At 47.1% G+C, this 14,734-nt stretch overlaps 2 protein-coding genes across 3 annotated transcripts; both read right to left on the bottom strand.

The window, feature by feature from the left end:
- Nucleotides 1–497: 497 nt before the first annotated feature.
- On the bottom strand, nucleotides 498–8,866 carry LOC136953904 (V-type proton ATPase 116 kDa subunit a 3-like). 2 transcript variants are annotated; one of them, XM_067247369.1, is made up of 21 exons: nucleotides 8,709–8,866; nucleotides 7,806–7,958; nucleotides 7,428–7,506; nucleotides 7,084–7,226; nucleotides 6,811–6,906; nucleotides 6,539–6,600; nucleotides 6,289–6,415; nucleotides 6,112–6,194; nucleotides 5,885–5,978; nucleotides 5,474–5,686; nucleotides 4,977–5,127; nucleotides 4,617–4,756; nucleotides 4,246–4,403; nucleotides 3,464–3,554; nucleotides 3,130–3,248; nucleotides 2,817–3,030; nucleotides 2,335–2,451; nucleotides 2,115–2,210; nucleotides 1,803–1,923; nucleotides 1,536–1,707; nucleotides 498–1,358 (listed from the first exon to the last, which is right to left on the bottom strand). In XM_067247369.1, exons 2-21 carry the CDS (start codon nucleotides 7,920–7,922, stop codon nucleotides 1,265–1,267), a joined length of 2,487 nt encoding a protein of 828 aa, XP_067103470.1. In that variant the 5' UTR covers nucleotides 7,923–7,958; nucleotides 8,709–8,866; the 3' UTR covers nucleotides 498–1,264. The 2 variants fall into 2 exon arrangements, with proteins under 2 accessions (XP_067103470.1, XP_067103471.1); XM_067247370.1 differs by having other exon boundaries at nucleotides 7,806–7,989.
- Nucleotides 8,867–9,082: 216 nt separating this feature from the next.
- Nucleotides 9,083–13,942, bottom strand: LOC136954643 (pre-mRNA-processing factor 19). The gene is made up of 16 exons (XM_067248280.1): nucleotides 13,582–13,942; nucleotides 13,159–13,308; nucleotides 12,957–13,033; nucleotides 12,586–12,727; nucleotides 12,370–12,440; nucleotides 12,211–12,276; nucleotides 12,016–12,057; nucleotides 11,817–11,891; nucleotides 11,535–11,610; nucleotides 11,290–11,399; nucleotides 10,981–11,136; nucleotides 10,805–10,874; nucleotides 10,524–10,697; nucleotides 10,331–10,413; nucleotides 10,031–10,136; nucleotides 9,083–9,866 (listed from the first exon to the last, which is right to left on the bottom strand). The coding sequence occupies exons 1-16, from the start codon at nucleotides 13,598–13,600 to the stop codon at nucleotides 9,769–9,771; spliced, it is 1,515 nt and encodes a 504-aa protein (XP_067104381.1). The 5' UTR covers nucleotides 13,601–13,942; the 3' UTR covers nucleotides 9,083–9,768.
- Between the last annotated feature and the right edge of the window lie 792 nt (nucleotides 13,943–14,734).

A 14,734-nucleotide genomic window follows, 5' to 3' on the forward strand; every position in this document is an offset into this window, starting at 1 on the left:
TTAAAGTCCACCGACTAAAGTGCACTGACGCACCGAATGGCTGAAACAAAGATTCCTATTGAATTATTCTCACAACGACCAGACCTCACCGATAGCAGAAATATCATGTTCTTCATTATATTAAATATAGTGACTTCTTATGGTAGGCCTCGAAGGACACCCCAGGCTTATTAAACAGAACGGAAGATACTTTCTGTTGTTGTCCCACCCTGGGGCAGATCTTCACCTTCACATTTTCACCTGGGGTGGCAGGAGGTAGCTGTAAGGTGGCATGGAGAGACGTGGAGGGACAGTATGACCCGATGCCACCATACATTATTGTAATATAGTAGATTAACTAATGCCAGTAATAATATTAATATAATTGAATTAAATGTACTATAATGTAAAACATTACATATTTTAGCATGGGGAGATTAGGGTAGGAAGGCTTTTTGCTGGGGCGACAGCTGCCTGCCACCCCTTGGTGTCCCACCATGAAAAACACTCACATCGTATGAAGCAGGAGATTCATTTTAATTTGATTTGGTACAAAGCCACAGTGATAGTGCAAACAGAGAAAACAGTGACCAGGCTTACAACCATTCTGTCCCATAATGCTTTAGTGTCCCATCTGTCCATGTGACTTGACATACAGGATTGGATAAAGGCACCAAACTAAACATGTCAGTCTACCAAGTCCATGAAGGACACCTACAATTAACTTTCAAAATTGCATTCATCAAGATGATTGTCACTGTCAAGAGTTCCCTTCTAGGTTGAATAGTTTACCAAGACAACACGTGTAGTTCCCTTTTCATAACTGCCATCTGCAACCAGACTTGAAAAATGGACAGTAAGAGTAAACAAAAATAATAGTAACCGTTTACTGAGTTAAAAACTGTAGGAAGTCTTCTTCCTACGACATTCACAATGATGGTAAAACGAAAATGGTCCTAGAGGATGTAATAAAAAAAGTGTAGTTTGGAATTTGTTTAGTTCAACAAGTGAGAGAGGAGAAATTCTTAATTTGATCGTAGTTTGTTTGGGTTCGTAACCAACCCTCAATGCCATGTTTTAAGGGCTAGTGCATTCATGCATTCTTTACTACTGTGCACGATAGAAACAGGTTTTAAAACGTAAAAAATGATCACTGACGTGTGTGTGTGCGCATTTTGGGGGGTGGGGGTGGGAGGGGTGGGGGTTTAAAATACAGTAAGAGATGGACAAATCACGATGATTTAACAACATTTTGGCAACTGTTTTTGTCTGGCTATGAGAGCGATCATAATGGATCTTGGGCGTTGATCAGAGAGGAAAAGGAGAAGGGGTTGAGCTTGTAGCCTGTTCCACTGTAGAACTTGTTCTGGAACTCCACCCTGGAGGAAGAGAGGGATGACCAATCAAAACACAATATTCTGTCATTTCTATCCAGCAATTCATCACTAATGAGTCAATTTCATGTCACTTCTTTTTCCTCTCTCCCTCCTCCCTTCCTCGCCCCCTCCCTCCTCTCCCCACCCCCACCACACTTCCTCCTTCCCCTCCTTCCTCACCAGTGCAGGCGCAGGGCATGCAGGAAGGCCGACAGGCCCTCCATGACCAGCAGGATGGACACCGTCAGCACGGCGAAGAAGAAGAAGATGGCGAAGAGCACCACGGAGCCCAGGTAGCCCTCCCAGCGGAGGGCGAGACGCATCACCATCGTCCACAGCACCTCCGACAGCTCTGCACCGCCAATGACAGACATTCAGTGATGTGTGCGATTGTGCACACACACATTTGAAAATCTAGGATTGAGTGTGTGTGTGTGTGTGACTCACGCGCGTGTGCCAGACTGAGGGCCCACAAACGTAGATAGGAGGCTGTGTTGGAGATGCAGCCTAAACAGTATTCTATAGTGTGGATGGCCTGGTGCATGAATACATCGGCAGCATCAAACTCCTACAGGGTGGGGGGCGAAGAGAGAGAATATGAGAAAAGAGCTGAGAACTGAGCAAAGAGGAGCGGACAAACATTACAACAACAACAACCGAAAACAAGACCTCAAATTCGACAGTAAAATAACGTGAAGTTAAGGTTCCCTCTCTTTCTCGCTCTCCCCCCCCCCCCCCCCCTCCCTCCCACACCCATACCTTTTCCTCATCGTGAGCCCCCCCTTCCAAATCCCTTGGTTCCTGTTGAGCGTTGATGGATCCGTTCTCCGCCAGTAGGGGGCGCCTGTCTCCTTCCTACCAAGAAAACACAAGACTCCCATCAGCACCGCCACGCGGACACAGCTAGCATGTGGGAAGCACTGAGCCGACACTGCCTCCGGAGGAGACGGGCGAGGACTAGGAGACGGGCGAGTCTAACCCTGAGCATGAGGCGCCGTCTCCTGCCGTGCGTGAGGTACTGGCAGACGGGCTTCCCCAGCAGGAGGACTGGGACGGAACACAGAGCCAAGACCACCAGGGCCGTCTGCACTGTCGTCTACAGGGAGAGGGAGAGAGAGGGGGTCAGAGAGAGAGAGAGAGAGAGAGAGAGAGAGAGAGAGTGAGACATTTACATTTTAGTCATTTAGAAGACGCTCTTAACCAGAGCGACTTACAGTAAGTACAGGGACATTCTCCCCAAGGCAAGTAGGGTGAAGTGCCTTGCCCAAGGACACAACGTCATTTGGCACAGCCAGGAATCGAACTGGCAACCTTCTGATTAATAGCCCGATTCCCTAACCATTCAGCCATCTGACCCCCAGAGTCAGAGAGAGAGAAACAGAGAGAGTCAGAGAGAGAGAGACAGAGAGGGAGTTTGGTTTATACCCTGTACATTTACACAACATGCGCAGACCCGCCCACCTGCCCTTCGTAGAGAGGAGGGTTGTCCTTGTTCTCCGTGAAGAGGAACATGTCTATGAAGTGGATGAGGATGCTGGGGGCGGTGTTGGACCGAGCCGTCCCGAAGGCTAACCACTTGTAGACCACCATGAAGACCAGGTAGCCGAACAGGCAGAGCATGAAGAACAGCTCGGGGAGCAACACCAGGAAGACACTGTTCAGCTTGCCAAAGTGTCTGGAGGAAGGAGAGGAGACCCACCGTATATGAACACGTCTTGTACACAACAGCCACACGAACCAAACCGGCAGTCCCCGACGCGTTGAGACGACTCACACGTAGTTGAAGAGAGAGAGGCAGACGCCGAACGTCATGTGAATGACGCCGATGATGACGGACATCTTCATCTTGTAGGAGTTGAGGAAGGTCAGGTGGTTGTTGGACAGGCCCCAGATCTGATCCGGATCGCAGGAGGTGTTTTAGCGTGCCAGCCACGTGAGGTCATAAGGAAATGGGTGTTAGCACGAAATCGAGGTGAGAAAGAGAAAATAAAGGTAGATGAATGAGAAAGTAGCACGACCAATGGTGGGAGAATCAGAAAGATTGGAGTGATAGATGGATAAACAGATGAATGGATGGACTGAGGATGTAAGAATGTGCGGAGCCCTACCGGATCAATGCCAAAGGGATAGGGCCCAGTGAAGACTCCAGTTATGTTTGGGTCCAGACTTAGTAACGGGTAGTCACTGACGTCTTTTGAACTGAAATAAAATAATAATAATTAAGATTTAAAAAGGCGTCAGAGAGTCAGACCATGTCACAGGGTCACCTGAGGTAAAGCTCTGTGTGTGTGTGTGTGTGTGTGCAGTGTTGTGCATGAACAAGTTCAAAAGAACGCATTCATTGAACACGTTCATTTTTATGAGAATGATGAACTGAACGCAACTTAATGACAAATAATGAATTTGAACGGTGAACACGTTCATATTATCTGAGGTTTAGCTAAAACGTTCCGGAATGTTTTCCTTCTCCTGAGGAGAGACGCTGTCTAAATTGAATGCCCGTAAAATGTTCGCTATGTAGCCTAACCTAAACCAACTAACTCGACTTCGCACTACGTTACCCATGATTCATTGCACACACGTGGACCAAACAAGCAACGTATTCCAAGACAACAGCTCTCCGTCTCATAAAAATGGCAAGTGAAAGCAGAGACTCAGACTCAGCGACTACATCTGATCTGATGCACCTTATTATTTTTTGCGGGATTTTTACACACAGTAAACACACACTTTAAAACTATGAAATGAACTGAACTATGAACTAGTTCAGAATTTAAATGGTGAACTATGAACGTGAACGATTCATATTTACTTGTATGAACTGAACTTTGAACTAGTTCATGAGAGGTATGAACGCGCACTGTGTGTGTGTGTGTGTGTGTGCCCTTACGTCCAGACTCCGTTCTCAAACATGGGCTGGACGTGCCATGCAGAGTTGAAGGGGCTGAGGCCTCGGCTGAAGCACTCGTTGTAGATGGCCCCCGTGTAGATGGAGAACAGACCCATGAGCAGGATGAGGTAGCGCCCTCCGAACATCATCTGCCAGATCTGGACCACAGGGAGGGAGGGAGGCGGGGTGGAGGAGACAGAGATAGGTAGGCAGATAATTAACAAGGAAATAGGAGAGAGAGAGAACAGAGAGGATGTAGACTAGGTGCAGAGAGAGAGGGAGAGAAAGAGAGATGCAGACAGAGAGAGAGACAGAGAGATAGATAGATCCCCAATGAAACAGGCGGTAGTGGTGCATGTGCTGGTCCTCACCTCGTTACTGTTGTTTCGGAGCTTGGGATCCTTCTCCTCCAGGACCATCCACAGAGCTGCCAGGGTCATCAGCAGGCCATGGCCCACGTCCCCGAACATGACGGCAAACAGGAAGGGGAAGGTGATGATGGTGTACAACGCTGCAGCCAGACGACGACAGCGAGGGGACGGAGGCCGAGGAGAAAGATGGTGGTGACCGAAAAAGAGGACAGAGGTTGAGTTGACCTTCTAGAACTCCACAATCACCCAAAGGAGTTCCTTATCTTCCTCACTATAGTGTCGGGAACTTGGAGCCATGGTGATTGATTTAGGTGTTGTTACTTGATGCGTCGATTGACTTTTTGATGTAGTGATGGGTACCTGGGTTGACCTCGCCATAGCTCGCCACGCCATACGCGTCTACGATGTTCTGGAAGCCCGCGGTGAACGAGTTGATGGGAAACAGGGTGGGCGGAGGGGTGGTGGTGGGCAGACGGTTGTAGAACGAGTCCACTCCGCTCCCACTCTTCCTCTGGAAAACAAAACAGGATGGAGGGGGGTGGTTAGATGAACACACCTCTATACGTCACTCATTCTTTTCATTCCATTCACTTGTTTTCCCTCCCTCTTCTTCTCCTTCCCCCCCTGTCCTCTTCCTCCCTCCCTCCTTCCATCCTCTATTCCTCCCTCCTTCAACCCCTCCTTCTCTAGTCCTTCCTCTCTCCCCCCTCCCTGTCCTCCCCAACCCTCCCCCCCCCGCCCTGCCCTGTCCTCACCCCTCCCCCCCTCCCTGTCATCACCCCTCCCCCCCACGCCCTGTCCTCCCCCCCTGTCCTGTCCTCACCCCTCCCTCCCTGTCCCCCCCCCCATGTCCTCACCCCTCCCTCCCTGAGGGCTGCCTGCAGTTGGGGCAGCTTGCTGACAGGACACCAAGCTTCGGCGATGAGGCACTTGTCGGTGACAGAGGGGCTGCAGAGGTTCAGCACCGCCTGCACCGCCTTGCACTTCTGGACCCGGACCTTCCACTGGGGGAGGACGGCCACCGCCCGCATCAGCAGCTGCTGGAGGTAGCTCTCCGTCTGCTCCAGAACCTGCCGGGGAACAGAGGGAGAGCACGGATGGACTTTGGAGTTTTTGTGGATCCCTGCTATGGTGGACAGGACATTATTTTTTATTTTATTTTTTGTAAATTACAGGTGTTGTAGTTTGTTATAAGATAACAAGGTTATTTGTTGCAGCTTTGAGTTTATTTATTTTTTACTGTTAGTTTAACAGTTAGTTAGACTCACAGATTTGATGTCTTGAATTCTTCCATCCAGTCCTTGGAGAATCTCCTCTCGTTCTGTGACACTGCTAGGGTACGCAAAGGTTTGGGTGTGGAAGCTGGGATGTGCGAGGGCGTTGGAAGAGAGATAGAGACATTAGACAGAGAGTGTGCGTACAGGACAAACATCGGCTCAAGGTTCCATGCAATTCAATTACAGGAAAAAAACAAAACATCAACAGGTTTACCGACCAATCACAAATCTTCTTGACTTTCTGTCCAATCTGATCTCCCCAATAGGAGATGAGGAACACCGTCCACTGCACCATTTCCCCCTGTGATGGACAAACAAACAAGCTTTTAGTTGATCAGTTGAGCGCTCCCATGACTTCAGTGATCACTCCATCCAGCCCAGATGTCTCTCCTCACTGTGTCAGGATGCTCCAGTCGTTCCTCCATCTCTCGGAAGTCCACGATGATGTAACCACGACACGCCCGCCATAACAACCGCTCAAACGCAGGGACCTTCCATGGGTGGACCACTCCTGATACAAAACTAATGGAGCGAAGGAAGGGCGGGATGTTTTTTTTTTCAATATTTTGTTATTTTTTTAAGAGTCAGATTGAGCTAAACTGTTGATACAGATTGAAGGGAAGGTTTCTGGTTTATCAGACCTACCTGAGATGAACATCTTGACGGTTGTCAAACAGGCCTGGAGTTTCCATAGTGGGAGGTGGGCCCTGAAATGAGGAACAGAGAAATCAGTAGGAGTTCTTAATGTTTACTTCCTGTTTGTGGCAATGGAGAAGTGTGACTAAGTCAGTCTGGGAATAAAACCCTTAAGGTGGAAACTTGTATGACTATTAGGGGAGGGGGTTGGGGTGGGGTGGGGTGGGCAGGGGTTAGACATTGGGTTAGAGCTGGAGAGTAATGGGAGTTGTAGTTCTGACCTGTGAGCCAGTAAGGGAATGGGTCTGGGTTAGAACTCCTCTGTACTGGCTAAGCTGGGTCTGCTGGGTCTTCAGACTGGCTCTGTTCCTGGACACCTGAGAGACAATGAGAGAGCGAAACTCACACACATGCACAGCTATCGTCCAGGTTACCAGATGTTATATCAGCTTATGAGGGATACCAGGTTATCGGTTATGAGGGAGCTGTGGGTTACAAACAGCTGTAACGTGAAAGAGGAAGGACCCTAACCACGTCGGAAAAAGGCAGCTGACCTCTTTCATCTCCTTGGCCAGCCTCTCGCTCTCCTCCTCGATGGTGAGCAGCTCTCTGGGCTGGGGGGCGGGGGGGGTTGGGACGGGGGCAGAGAGGGGCTCCTGCAGCCGAGGGGACCGCTTGAGCTCCTGCTCCAGAACATCTGCAGATTAAAAGGGACGTAAGACACAGAGAGGAATATAATACATAGATTAGACTGATTCGGCATAAAACGACACATCTCAAATTGTGTTCTTTTGTTTCATGTCTCAGTTTGTAAGGTCAAAATAACAGATGTTGGGTTTCTACTGTGTGTGTATGGTTAAATATAAATAAGGTTAAATAAAAACATATATATACTCACTGAACGTTTTCTCCAGTTCCTCGCATCGCCTCACCTCCCCCACAAACTTCCTCTGAAAGGAGTTCACGTTGGGATTCAACTGATGTCCAGAGGGCCAGAACGAGAATTTAAACACAGGAGTTAAATTATTGGATCCCATTTACAATTGATTTAAGTCACATACGAATTTGAACAAGAGGAAATCCATGATGTTTTTGTTCTTTATGTTTACAATGCAAACAATTTATATTTAAACTATGTAATTAAATCATCTGTTCTCAAGATTAGTTTGCTGATTGTATTATGCAGCATACTCCCTTTGCTTTTGTAGTAGGCTAGATCACAGTGATTGGTTTATCATTGATGGGGATAGGAGACAGTAAGTAGTAACTAACTCACGTCTCTGAACTCCACCAGGCCCAGTTCTCCCAGCTCGCTGACGCAGTTGTAGGCAGAACCGGACTGGAGAAAGAGCTGCACCAGGCAGACCTCCTCACTGCGGAACATGGAACCCATCTCCAATTGCGGAACACGGGTGGGGTTCTACTCAGTCTGGCGATTGAGGAAAAAAAGTGACTGAGAACTTCGGGAGAAGTGCCGGGAAGAAAACAATTGAGAGGTGGAGACAGGCAGATACATGCAGAAAAAGTCAGATGTAGACATAGATAAGCTATTTGAAATATATTTAAATGAGCATTAAGGACTAAAACAAAAACTGATAGCTGACTACAACTAGGATGGAACTATGCATCAAAGACAGGTGATTGATGACAGTTGGGAAAGGGGGAAGTGAAGGTTCTCTATTCTCCCTCTGATAAAGATCACATAGCCTACAGTAGGCCAACAAGTGAAATTTCCATAATTGCATAACAAAATCTGCCTTAACTTCCTGACAACTTTGGATACTTGAGTCTCAAAATGTGCCTTAACTACCGAGAAGTACCGTAATGCAGTATTTCAAAGACACCCAAATAAGACACTGAACTAAATCTGCCAGCGACAAACATTTTGAGCGAAAAAAAGTTTCAGTTTTGCTTCATCATAAATAGTAGCAGAAAAGTACAGTATTTAGCCAAGTATGTTCGCTAGAGTACAAATTACGTCTCAAAGCCGAGAAAGTATTTACAAATAGCCTAAGTAATAAGACGTAGGCTAAGTGTAGCCTACTAATAATTACAAAACAGAATCCCCCGAACAATTTGCAACAACCACAAAGACAGACTACGAAACTGTACGGCAATGTCACTTGTTTTGAAAAGTGGCGCTACAAGCTAGGCTATGACAAAGCATTTTAAAGTTTACCTGGTTTCTTTTAACTTAGCTCCTCGGTTGTAGTCGTCCACACCGATCAGTTGCAATTCGGGTCGTTTACTTGGAACGACGAAAAATACTGTTTTTAACCGAGGGAAGGAACCGATCTGGGACTAGTACTGCATTCCCAGTCGGTTCATTTGAGAAGTCACGTTACTTAGCCTCTCACGTGATACTGAGTCATTTGGCTGTGTCAACTTTGAAGTTCTAAACATTGTTCAGAGATGCACTGCAAATTTTAAAATGTCGATGTTGCTGCATTCTAGTTTTAGTTATATCAGCTTGTGTTCCAACCTAGTCATTCTGGTATCTGCTGGGGAAAAAAGCCATACACAACATTCCACTGATGAAGCAAACCACAAATGTTCCTACGAAAAGATTATTTATTGGGTGGGTTCAAAACGTAAATAGATATGAAGACACTGCTGCAATGGGAGAAATATAAAAATGTGATTAAGGCTACAGAACAAAATCTAAAACAAGGAAAATAGCATCAGGTCATGGGACCACATTATCCCTACTTCCTCCTATTACAGTCACTGCTCACAACTACCCACACAAGTCTTCTCTTGTTGACCTGCACCATTAATCATTCGACCTCTAGCGGCACACAATGATTGAGCTAAACATTTAACCCTGCAGAGGCTACAGGTATGTTTACTTCATATGTCCTAATTTCATTCATGGGCATTACAGTCAGGAATTTCACAATACAGGAAAATTGGAGCACGTAAACAGACAGTCGGCAAATGCTTAGTTCACAGATTATTGGTTGAAATATCAGCATCTTGGTTTTTTTTATAAAACAGAAAAACAACATTAGGACTCAAATCCATATCCCTTCACCAGTCGCCTTGTCTTTTACCTAAACACAAAGGGGTTCAGAAGAGTGTATTTGGTCTTAAACAGTGACAGTTTGTGAGACCATAAGATTATTCTCAAAAGTAAGTCTTCCCCCACTTGTCTTCTGAAAATGCAAACCAAAGTATTCACTACCTCCCTCCCTCTCTCTTAACTTCCCCTCCCACCCCCTCTCTTCTTCCCCTTCTGTCTACAGACTATAGAACTTTAGACTTCTGTCCATTCCAGCAGAGGTTAGGAACTGAGCGTTGTCCCCAAACGCCACCCCAGTTACCAGTCCAGAATGGTCTAGAAAAGAGAAAGATAATAACATTAGGTATAAAATTAAGAATTTATATTATTTGACAAACATAGATGATCATTTGGTTTTTGGTAATCATTTGTTTTTTATCATGACTGGTTAACAATAACCCCAAGGTATGTGATAAAGGCTGAATGTGTATTTCGCTTACCAGAGAAGTTGAGGACCTCAGACCACTGTTTGCAGATATAGATCCTGATGTCGGATCCACCCACAGCAAGGTAGGTCCCGCTCTGGTCAAAGACCAGCGACTTCACCTAAAACGCAAACACACAGAATGAGGCACAACAAAAAGCATTAGCCTACATCCTTTCCCCCTCAAGACAAAAATATACTTTCTCCCTCAAAGCCCTCCCTTTCTCATATTTCTAATATGAAGTTTATTCTAGGCTTGGCAGTGAAGAGACTCAGCCCAGGAGGCTACAGAGCGGCCAGGTGTACTGAATCTAACCTCGTAGTTGTTGTCAAGAGCGAGGGTTTTGAAGTTCTTCAGTTTCCTCAGATCCCACAGCTTCACCGAGCTGTCCTGGGCACCTGCAGACAAGGACAGAGGTCAGGGGACATACTCTTATGTTTTTCACATTGCCAAACACCAACGACAAGGCATGACATAAACAGCAGGATGTTTGGCTCGGGGGACCCACCTGTGGCCAGGTAGTATCCGTTCTCGGAGAAGGCGATGGAGGTGACGGGGCCGGAGTGGCCGGGGAAGTTGGCCACGTTGGTGCGCTCCTTCAGGTCCCAAATCTTGATCTGGGAGTCGGCCGTGCCCGTCCCGAAGATCAGGCCGTCAGGGTGGAACTGGGCGCATGTCAGAGCTGGGGACGTAAATAGATGTGACACAGGTCTATAGGGGTGAGGCCATTAAACCACACAAAATAACATTTTATGAATTTTGGGGGGCAAGACAAGTACACAGACTCACCACAGCCAGCGCTCTCATCGGTCACTTTAGTGAGCACCCTCCCAGTTTGGATATCAGAGAAAGCCCAGTACTGAAACACATTATACAAAACAATCAATACAAAATATACATTCAATGTATACGTTGAATGGGGTGGCAACGGGGCTTTGTCGCCTGAAAGATGGTGGCAGGCGTACCTGATCCTCGGAGGAGCTGAGCAGGTAGTCTCCGGTGGCGTGGAGAGACAGACCGGTCACGGCCGCGTCGTGAGCTCGCACCACCTGGACGCAGTTGCCCCCGGCGACAGACCACACCCGGATGGTGCTGTCGGGAGAGGCAGAGAACACCACAGACTGCCGGTGGGGGGGGAGGGAGAGAGAAAATGTGTTAAAAAGCATAACCCCCGTGCGTGGTGAGATGATCGGAGAAGTGCTCCACGGCGCTACTCGGCGAGACGTTGTTCCACACCAGAGAGGTGCGAGGTTGGGCTGATGGCCGGTTCCTACCTGGGAGGGATGGTAGATGACAGAGGTGACCTTCTTGGTGTGACCCTTGAGGGTGGCCACGATCTGCTCCTCGGTCTTATCAAACACCACCACGTTCTTGTCAGCCCCGCCTGTCGACACGCAGGTGGAGGAAAGAGCATGTAACAACAACAACATCTAGTCTTTAATATTAGCAGATGGGGAAAGTCACAAAGGTGAGTCGTTGAAAAAAGAAAAGGTGAAGAGGGAAAGGGAGAGAGGCGTACCGGTGAGGACTTTGTTGGTGTTTGAGGGACACAGGTCTAGAGACAGGATCCCAGGAACACTGGCACTGTGAAGACCCTGGGAGATTAAAACACACACACACACACCTCAGCACAGGTAGGACATTAAATAGCCAGCCACTACCTTGGCCGGCTACCCAAAATCTAGGTTAGACCATGTTAGTACAAGTCAAGACAATGCTATCTCATCAAGACCAAGGTAGGTCAAAAGAGCAGAAAGCCTTTTTTTAGCACCAAACAAGTTCTAAGTGGTCGGATACTTACAGCATGAGAAGCCACCTGGCGATATTTGCTCAGGTCCTCAGCCCTAACCAGCTCCTCGGGCACCGTCTTTCCTCTCTGGAAGGAGAAAAGGGGGAGGGACAGAAGGTGAAGAGGCCGAAACGTTAAGTGTGTGTCTGCGTGAGGAGGGTTTTCCGTGTTCTTGCGCCCACATCTCTGCGTCCTTATATGGTGACGCTACCTTCTTTCTCTCTGTGGTCAGGACGGTGGCCTTGTCTTGGAGCTGAGAAGAGACGAAAACAAAGACAGGAAATTAAAAACACACTTGACCATCAGCGCGGAGTCCACTTTCAACTGAAGATGGTTGCAGATGTGTGACATCAGAGAGAGAGAGAGAGAGAGAGAGAGAGAGAGAGGAGCAGGAATACAGTCTTACCTTCTGGATGATCTCCGGGGTCATTCCAACCAGTTCATTGGTCTCCATGGGCTCTCCACCAGCTCCCTGAGAAAGAAGACACGAGACAGTAAAAACAAGAACAAGAGATGGGCAGAATCCAACCAGCATCCAACTGCGGCCTAAGTGTCCGCAACTCACCACAGATGGCTGAGAGGCAGGGAGAGCCTGGGGGGTAATCAACCCAGCCTGAGGCTTCAGTGTGGCGAGGGCTGCGTACGGAAGAGGACGAAACGTTAAACATTCTCCCTGACCCCCCCCCCCCCCCCCCCTTCCCCCAATTGGTCATTCGTCTCACTGTCAATCGACAACAAGCAAACGGTTCATGAAGTCCACCGAGGTGACGGTCTCGCTTACCCTCTCTGGCGGCGGTGACCTCCTTGGTGAGGCGGGCGATGACCCTGCAGGCGGCGTCGTGCTGGTACAGGGCGTGGCTGAGCTCCTGCCGCGTGGTCTGCAGCTGCTGCCGCAGGGTGAAGCTGTGGAGCATCACCGCGTCCTACGGTGAGGGACGGCGGAAAGGGAAGGAGAGAGTGAGGCCCGCGTGGAAGAAGGGAATGATCGGAGGAGATGAGATAGATAAGGAAGTGGGGTGTCAGAAATAGAGATAGAAAGATCGACTTGAATGGCGTTAGGAGACCGGGGGGTGTAGGATGGATGTGTTGCTTTTGTACAGGGATTGTTGTGGGAACTGAGATGGTCTCCGATGATCTGAATTAGGAACTCACCCACTCGTCTTGCAGGGACTTGAGGATGGCAGGTATGCTGGTGGCGGACGGAGCCTTTGGTCGGATTGGGTGGGACACTGAAATACACACAATACTGATCAAAAGTGTGCACAAACATTTCTAACACTCCATTGCTACCACACTTGAATGTACACATCTAGTGTACCGTGGTGTGGGTATCCACCTTGTGCCGTCTGTTTACCTTTTATATCTATAAGCTGCTCCTCTGACAGGGGTTGGCCGTTCATAGGATCCGTTCCATTCTCCACTATGTATTTCTCGATGAGTCGGCGCTCGAAGACTTGGTTCGAGACCGGGGACACACAAGGATGTTCCGGGACCTCATTGGAAACTGAGGGAAAGAAAGCGTTACAATCCAGCAAACGGTTAGCTTTGTTAGTTAGCCAACTTGCTGCTAAAATAAGAAACTACGTTTAGGAATATATTCATCAAAGGTAAGTCATCGCGATATCCAACAAACGTAAAATACATCGAACTGCCCTCGACATAAAAAGTAAAGTTCAATTTAGCTAGCCACAGTAGCGTTATTGAAATGTGGGTACGGCTAGGAATGGAAACTAGCTTTGTAGCCGAGCAGAAATAGCCGCAATCAATTTGAACTTACTTGCACAAACTAAAGACATCTCTAAAGTACACGTCTGTCCTTCGCAGCAGAGAACTCTCGGAATATTTTGCTTTCCAGCCTATAATGATATTAGAAGTACTTTATTTATGTTTTTGTTCGAGTTACAAGTAGCACGCTGTCCTTACATTGCCGCTACAAACACCAATGCATTTTGGGATACTATCGGTCCTCCAGTGTTCAACAGACCCAAACACGATACTGCCCCCTACTGTTTAATAAATGGTAGTAGTCTGATAGCAAGACTTGAAAAGTACTGATCGGTGTCAGGAAGGCCTCATAATGCAGGGACTACTGCATATCAAGGAAGCACAGCACACAGGCACTGTAAATTCAGTTGTTTTTCTTGTTATAATCTCGTGTCAATATTCAGTCACATTAATGCTATGTCACAAAACAAGAACAGTCAGAAAATATTTTTCTAAACTCAGTTTAACACAGTAAACAGGGACACTGTTAAGAGTAAGACAACAGTAAACCATCAAGTTATTTTCAGACTATCTGATATATATCTGTATATATACTTTATTTGTATATTTGCTCTTCTTAATCTGCCATTTTAGCTTTCTATAACTGTATGTTAAGTGTTAATGCGCAAAAACGGGCATTAATGTTTCCGAAATTGTTTACCCCCAAAATATTTCTGATTGTGTTATTTTACTATTGACTAATTCACTTCTTGATCAGAAGTCGCAAACGCATGCAGGTGGCGGTATACAAAGTATATGTATGTAAATATTGTATCACTTTCTTCTTAGCAATGTTTAATAACTTATGTTTAAAGGAACTTAAGTTCCTTACCATGCACCTATGTTTTACATACTAATTGTAAATCTACAGCAATGTTGCCCAGTCCTGTTCTTGGAAACCTACTGTCCAGAAGATTCTCTCCAACCCTTTTCTAGCACACTAAACTCTAAATATACCAGCTGATTAATGAATCAGGAGCAGTAACTACTTGTGTTGGAGAGATGCTGTTCTCCAGGAACAGGATTGGGAAGCCCTGGACCCATATTTAGCGTAGTGCTGATCCAGGGTCAGGATCCAGCCTGTCCACATCATCTCATTCAAAAGGCACAACTGGTCCTGGATCAGTGTTTCTACTCGAAGACGCTAGATTAAAGCAGGCCCTAAT

Source organism: Osmerus mordax, chromosome 12 (genome assembly GCF_038355195.1).
Source record: "Osmerus mordax isolate fOsmMor3 chromosome 12, fOsmMor3.pri, whole genome shotgun sequence".
Classification (NCBI taxonomy): domain Eukaryota; kingdom Metazoa; phylum Chordata; class Actinopteri; order Osmeriformes; family Osmeridae; genus Osmerus; species Osmerus mordax.